This window comes from Hyaena hyaena, unplaced genomic scaffold, assembly GCF_003009895.1.
Source record: "Hyaena hyaena isolate Hyena2069 unplaced genomic scaffold, ASM300989v1 scaffold_308, whole genome shotgun sequence".
Taxonomy (NCBI): Eukaryota; Metazoa; Chordata; class Mammalia; order Carnivora; family Hyaenidae; genus Hyaena; species Hyaena hyaena.
The window spans coordinates 1,768,532-1,774,816 of NW_024080942.1; the positions used below are offsets into that span (position 1 = coordinate 1,768,532).

A 6,285-nucleotide genomic window follows, 5' to 3' on the forward strand; every position below is an offset into this window, starting at 1 on the left:
AGGGCCTGGGGACAGGAGGGGGGTGTTGGCTGAGGTCCCACCAGACCTGCAGTTCACGCTTGCTGTCCCAGCCCTTCCTGGGGGTCAGCTGTGCCCAGTGCTTAACTGGCGCCGGGGGCAGAGGGCATTGAACTGTGAGGTCTTGAGGGTTCCTGACCCCACGCGCCGCTGAGCTGCCACCCCCAGTCTGCCCTCCCTGCCGCCCCCCTCCTCGCTGGCCATCCCCTCAGGAGCCTTGCCCCGTGGTCTGTGGCTCCTCAGTGGGCAGTTCACCCAGCCAGTGGGTCCACCCTTGCCACAGGGACCCGCTTCCGAAAAGCGTGGGGTGGGGCTTTTGCAGAGGAACAAGGGCGCGGTGACACCAGGGCAGGTTTCTAGGCAAACAAGAGGAAAGACTTGAGAAGGGACGGAGTGCGTGGTGGGAGGGGCCCCCGTGGTGGCCAGGCCCACGCGGGTGCATCAGCAGCAAGCAGGTGTGTGACGCTTGGAGGAGGCGTGGGCTGAGCCCGGGGTGGGGGGGTCAGCTGGGCCCACAGGATGGGGGTGGAGCCTGTGGGTGATGTACAGTTGTCTGTGCTCCTTGGGTCACTGCGGACAAAGGCCCGGGCCTCGGGCCAGGTGTGCAGGGCCTCAGGCAGCGGAGGCAGCCCCGCCGGAGGGCAGGTGGCCCGGAGGGGAGCGCTGCCCACCAGACCCCAAGTTCCCTCAACCTCAGAGGCTCCGGTTTGTTTCTGTGAATTTAAGAAAAGGTTTCTCTCACCCCCTATGGGCGATGGTGCACACGTGCACACGCACACACGCACACCCGGCTGGCTGGACGCCCTGATCCACTCCCTTGTGTGGACCCCGTCTCTCACTTTGGAGGCACAGGGAAGGCGGGCCCTGCGTGGCCCCCTGCCCCTGGCAGAGCTGCCTCTCCCTCCGCACCTGCTGCCGTGGGCCGTGGCCGCCTCTGTGGCAGCCTTGCCCGGCAGAGCCCAGGAGGAATTTCCCCGCAGATGGGCCGGGGGCGCGCAGCTTTCTTACCTGTTCTTCTCGGGGAGGGGGGTTTCCAGCTCCTACCCCCTCATGTCCCGTCCCCAAGGGAGGCCCCTGCCTGAAACTTTTAAATTAATTGTTGAATGGTTAATTTCATCTCATGGTTACGATTTGAAAGGTACAAAAATGACACAATATAGCGTCCCCTTTCTCAAGGACACCCAGTGGTGTCAGAGCAGCGTGCAAGAGAAAATCACACATGTATGCACACGCATTCGTCTGGTGTGTGCACATGCATGTGTGTGTGTGTGTGTGTGTTCTTCCCCTTTTACACACCACAGAGGCCCTGCACACGGGCCCTTCCCGCCTGCCCTGGATCCACCTGGCTCTGTGTCCGAGGACGCCACGCACTCCGTGAGATCATTGCGGCGTCGTTCTAGTCTTTACTGTTGCCTTGGTGCTGTGGGGACACCCTGAGCCCAGGGTGGGTGTGGGGCGGGGCAGGGCGGGGAGAGCCTGATGTGGTCTCTGAAGTTCGTGGGGGCGGCAGAGCTGGCCCCTGCCCGGCCAGGGCGTCGGATCGGGTGCTGATGGTTGGTTTTCCCAGCACCCCCCCCAACACATACCTGGGTGCTCACACACGTCCCGGCACGTGAGACACACACACATGCGCCCCACACGGACACAGGTTCACACATGCTCCCAGGCACACGGTGCACCCAGGACACACCTGCAGGCGTTTGGTCTGTGGCCGTCCGGGCAGCGTAGCATGGAGGGGGCAGCTTAAACGGCAGTCCTGGGGGCCAGACATCTCAGGTCCAGCGTGGGCAGGGCTGCTCTCTCCTGAGGCCTCTCTCCTTGGTGGCAGATGCCGCCTTCTCCTTTGTCCTCACGGGGCCTCTCTGCAGTCTCCTGGGGTCTCTCCCAAAAGGACACCAGTCCCGTGGGATCAGGGCCGCGCCCTCTGACCCCATCTAACCCTAACCGCCCCCCCTCCAGGCCCCACCTCCAAACACAGCCACATCAGGGATCAGGGCTTCCACATGTCAATCTGGGGACACAGTTCAGTCCCTGCCACTTGGGGTGCTCAGGCAGTCAGCCGCTCACACACATGCTCACACAGCAGCACACCCCTGTGTATACACTCGCGTGCTTGCCTACACAGCTCCACGCCTGCACACGCTCACACGCGGGCCCCACACAGCTCCCGCACGCGCACGCTCACTGTGTGACCCCTGCCTTGCCCTGAGCTAGTTTTGGGCACTTGTGCCACAGACTGTGCTCTGGAGTCGGGCGCGCTGCTCTTCCTCCCCCTGAGCTGCTGCCAGTCGTGGGTCCAGGTGGTGAGGGGCCTGCCTCCTGACCCGGCATGTTGCCGCAGTTCACCCATGTCCTGTGTACATTCTTCTGTGAGGAGGCAAAGATTGGCATGAACGTGGCCTTTTGTGTGTGTGTGTGTGGGAGGGGGCGTGTGGGAGCAGTCAGCCACCCGCTCCCCGGGGGGGCCGGCCCTGCCCTGCGCAGGGAGAGTGGCCGCCTAGAAGGAGCAAGCTTTGGAGGGGTTCTGAGACTAAGCCTCTTCCAGGGGGCTTGGTTGGGCTGCGGAGGGGAGGAGGGTGTCCAGGGTGCCCAGCCAAAGGGGCTCCACTTCCCTGGTGCGATGGGAGCAAGAGGGGTCTGGAGTGGGGGGGGGGTGCAGACCAGATGCAGGCCCAGAAGGGGTCGGGGGGCTGCTGGTCCTCACCTTGGCCCCGGGGTCTGCCTGCTGCAGGAGGGCGTCCGGGCTGGTGCCCAGCCGCCAGCTGTCTGAGCCCGAGGTTGGTAGGTGTAGTTGAGGGGAGGGGGCCGGGGGCCCAGGGCAGAAGAGAAGCCCACAGCCTGGAGAACTGCTGCCCAGACAGGCTGCCTCCTGGCCCCAGCCTGGGTCAGGGGGTCGCCAGCGTGGGTCAGGGGTCGCCAGCCCTTCCTGGGCCTCCTTCCTCCTGGTACCCTCCTCCTCCCTCCCTCCCCACCCCTCCCCCGCAGCCCTTATAGCCACATCCTGCAAGGAAAACCCCCAGACTCCTGCACCACGGGCGGAGATGAGGAAGCTTGCGGAGGCTCGGCAGCTCAGGGCTCCTGGCTCGGCCATCCTGCTCCTGGGGCTTGTGCTGGGCACCGCGGCGAGGCTCAACTGCACCGGAGACACCTACCCCAAAGACGGCAAGTGCTGCAGCGAGTGCCCACCAGGTGAGTGGCCTGGCCTCAGGACTGGGGAGGGAGACACAGAGATGAGGTGGGGGAGGGGCACGTGGGGACGGGGACAGAGGGAGGGGCGCGGAGGCCTGGGGACGTGCAGATGGGGGTCTCGGGACACAGGTGTCACGGGCTAGTGGACTCAGGCTGGTAGAGTGGGTGGCCTGCACCAGACCCAGGCCAGTGGGCCGGCCAGAGGCTGGGCGGGCCGGTCTGACCCCCCGGCCCTGCAGGTTACGGGATGGAGAGCCGCTGCAGTCGTGACCAGGACACCAGGTGCCGCCAGTGCACGTCCGGCTTCTACAACGAGGCCGTGAACTACGAGCCTTGCAAGCCCTGTACACAGTGCAACCAGAGTGAGCGCCACCCTAGCCCTGACCCCTGGCCCCCCACCTGTGTCCCGCTGCCCCCCGCCCAGCGCTCTCCTGAGGCCCCCGGAGCCACAGAGCCGCAAACCCCAAACCACAGTGGGGGCCGAGACCGCGTGGAGCCAGGGAGGAGCATGTGGCTGCCAGGTGGCCTTTGGGGGTAATGGGCCTCGGGTCCAAGGGCCACGTAGGGTTCTGGTGCAGGTGGGAAGGGAGGCTGGGGCTGCCCCAGGGATGCGCCCCGGGGGCCAGGGGAGTATGGGCTCCAGGGACTGGGGACAGTCAGAAGTGCAAGCCAAGCTGTGTGTGGGGCTGCTGGTTCGGGGACCCTCGGCTTCGGTCCTCTGGCCTCTCTGCAGCCCTGGCTTCCCTGCCAGCTGCGTGCCTCACCCGACCCCCTCAGGAAGTGGGAGCGAGCCCAAGCAGAGGTGCACAGCCACGCAGGACACGGTCTGCCGCTGCAGGCCGGGCACCGAGCCCCAGGACGGTTACGATCGCGGAGTTGGTGAGCCTCAGGCAGCGGGCCGCGGGTGGGGGGCAGCGTGTGCGGGAACCCGGGAGAGGGCGGCCAGGGTCACGTGCCTGTGGGGACCTCGGGAGCTGTGAAAGAGGGGTGTCTCCCGCATCACGCTTCTCATTTCCCTCTGTGCCCCCATCCCACTCCGGCCAAGTTCCTTTCCCCCAACAAACGGGCGTCCGGAAGGGGGTGGGGCGGGGCACTGGGTCAGGGCCAAAGGGTGGAGTGTGGGCAGGGAGGGGCTTCCAGAGGCCACGCCAGGTGAGCGCCTGGCCCTCCAGGGCCGGCCCCCAGCGGCCGCGGCGTCCAGGTCCCTGGGGTGGCGGCACTGGACGAGACTGTCCTTGTCTTTGTTGTAGACTGTGCCCCGTGCCCAGCAGGATACTTCTCCCCGGGCGACGACCAGGCTTGCAAGCCCTGGACCAAGTGAGTGTCCTGCGGGTCTGGGGACCCAGGGGCCAGGCCTGGGAGCAGGAAGCTGCCGGCTGGGGGTGCTCCCGACTCTCCCCCCCCCCCCCCAAATGGCCCCTGTCCCCTCATGACTCCTGTTCCTCATGGCCCGTGACCCAGGGCCCCACCACGGCCCCTGCCTGCCTGCTCAGCCCTGGGCCAGCCTCCTCCCCTCAGCCTGGCTGCTGGGCCGGAGTGAGGAATGTGTGAGACTCTTTCCCAGGCCCCCTCTCAGCTGTAGCCGGGGACCCCACGGTGGGAGCAGGAAGAGAAGGGCAGGCGGGTGGTTTGAGAGGTCAAGATGTGGCTGGAGCCGGTTGGGAGGAGACGGTGTGGGGGGCAGAGGGAGGGGACATGGGGAATGAGGGTGTGAGCAGGTGCGTGGCCTTGGAGACCCTGCAGGCTGTGAGGTTCCCTGGGGGGGGGGGGCGGGGGGAGAGGGGCCTGGGCGGGTCTTTGGCCCTTCCCCGAGGCGAGAGTCTAACACACCCAAGGTGATCCAGTGTGAGGTCCCCATATCTCCCTGGTCCTGTCTCAGCACTGGGCCCATCCAGTCAATCTGGGAGGCGTCAGGGGAGGTGGTGGTGCGGACCTCTGGGCTGACCAGCACCCCCTGCCCTTCTCAGCTGCACCTTGACTGGAAAACGCACACTGCGGCCGGCCAGCCGAAGCTCAGACGCCGTGTGTGAGGACAGGAGCCCGCCAGCCACCGTGCCTCAGGAGACCCAGGGCCCTCCAGCCGGGCCCCCTACCACGCAGCCCACCACAGCCTGGCCTGGGGCCTCCCAGGGGCCCTTCACACCCCCTGCGGAGCCTCCCAGGGGTAAGGCGGCCTGGCCTCGCCCCAGCAGGGCCCTCCCCCACTCCAAAAGAGAAGGGGGTTGTGGGGAGGGGGGATAGGGGAGAGACGCCCTCTGCCCTCACCGGGGCCCTCCCGGGGCGGGTGGACCGCTTCCTCTGGCGGACCCACCCCGGCAGGCCCGCGTCCCCACAGGTCCGCAGCTGGCCGCCGTCCTGGGCCTGGGCCTGGGCCTGCTCGCCCCCGTGGCCGCCGCACTGGCCCTGCTCATGCACCACAGAGCCTGGCGGCCCCCTGCTGGTGAGTGCTGCGGGTCCCCAGCCCGGGCCGCTTCCCCGAGGGGTGAGGTCCCTGCCCACCACCCACCCCTTCCCTCCTCCCCAGGTGGAAATAGCTTCCGGACCCCCATCCAAGAGGAGCAGGCTGATGCCAACTCCACCCTGGCCAAGATCTGAGCAGCCAGTGCCCCCACCCCAGGCCAGGGGCCCAGAGTGTCTGCTAGACAACGAGGGGCAGTGGGGGAGCCCCCAGGCGCGGGCCGCCACACCCCACCACCCACCCTGCGCCGTTTTAGGTGCTCCTGGGCTGACACCCAGGGCTCTGCTACGTATGCTGTGTGTACTTCATGCCCAGGGTGGTGCCCCCCCAATAAACGACATTGGCACATGTGGGTCTCTGACTGGGCACTGGTAGGCTGGGGGCTGCACACCTGTGGTGCCAGGGGCAGTGGGAGCTGGCACTGTACCCGCCTCTGGCTGGAGAGGGGGGCTCAAGCTGACCGCTCAGAGACCCCAGGACCCTTGCCCTCACCCCTTCTCTGGGCATGCCCCAGCACCTGTGGTGGGGCGTGGGGGCCAAAATAAACATCCTGGAGGGGGATGGACACCCCAGCAGCTTGTTGGGGGAATCCAGGAGCTGCTCCTCCCAGACCCTAAACC

General features: G+C 66.9%; 1 protein-coding gene across 2 annotated transcripts; it reads left to right on the plus strand.

Moving 5' to 3' along the window:
• The first annotated feature begins 2,835 nt into the window (after window positions 1–2,835).
• Window positions 2,836–6,013, plus strand: TNFRSF4 (TNF receptor superfamily member 4). Of its 2 annotated transcripts, XM_039248435.1 has the most exons (7): window positions 2,836–3,207; window positions 3,447–3,569; window positions 3,985–4,086; window positions 4,458–4,524; window positions 5,175–5,371; window positions 5,543–5,647; window positions 5,732–6,013. In XM_039248435.1, the coding sequence occupies exons 1-7, from the start codon at window positions 3,060–3,062 to the stop codon at window positions 5,800–5,802; spliced, it is 813 nt and encodes a 270-aa protein (XP_039104366.1). In that variant the 5' UTR covers window positions 2,836–3,059; the 3' UTR covers window positions 5,803–6,013. The 2 variants fall into 2 exon arrangements, with proteins under 2 accessions (XP_039104366.1, XP_039104365.1); XM_039248434.1 differs by having other exon boundaries at window positions 5,543–6,013.
• Window positions 6,014–6,285: the final 272 nt, after the last annotated feature.

Coding starts and splice junctions, on each gene's coding strand:
- TNFRSF4 (XM_039248434.1), top strand. CDS start 3,060: ATGAGGAAGCTTGCGGAGGCTCGGCAGCTCAGGGCTCCTGGCTCGGCC. Junction 3,570..3,984: donor CTGTACACAGTGCAACCAGA/GTGAGCGCCACC, acceptor CGACCCCCTCAG/GAAGTGGGAGCGAGCCCAAG. Junction 5,372..5,542: donor CCCTGCGGAGCCTCCCAGGG/GTAAGGCGGCCT, acceptor GCGTCCCCACAG/GTCCGCAGCTGGCCGCCGTC.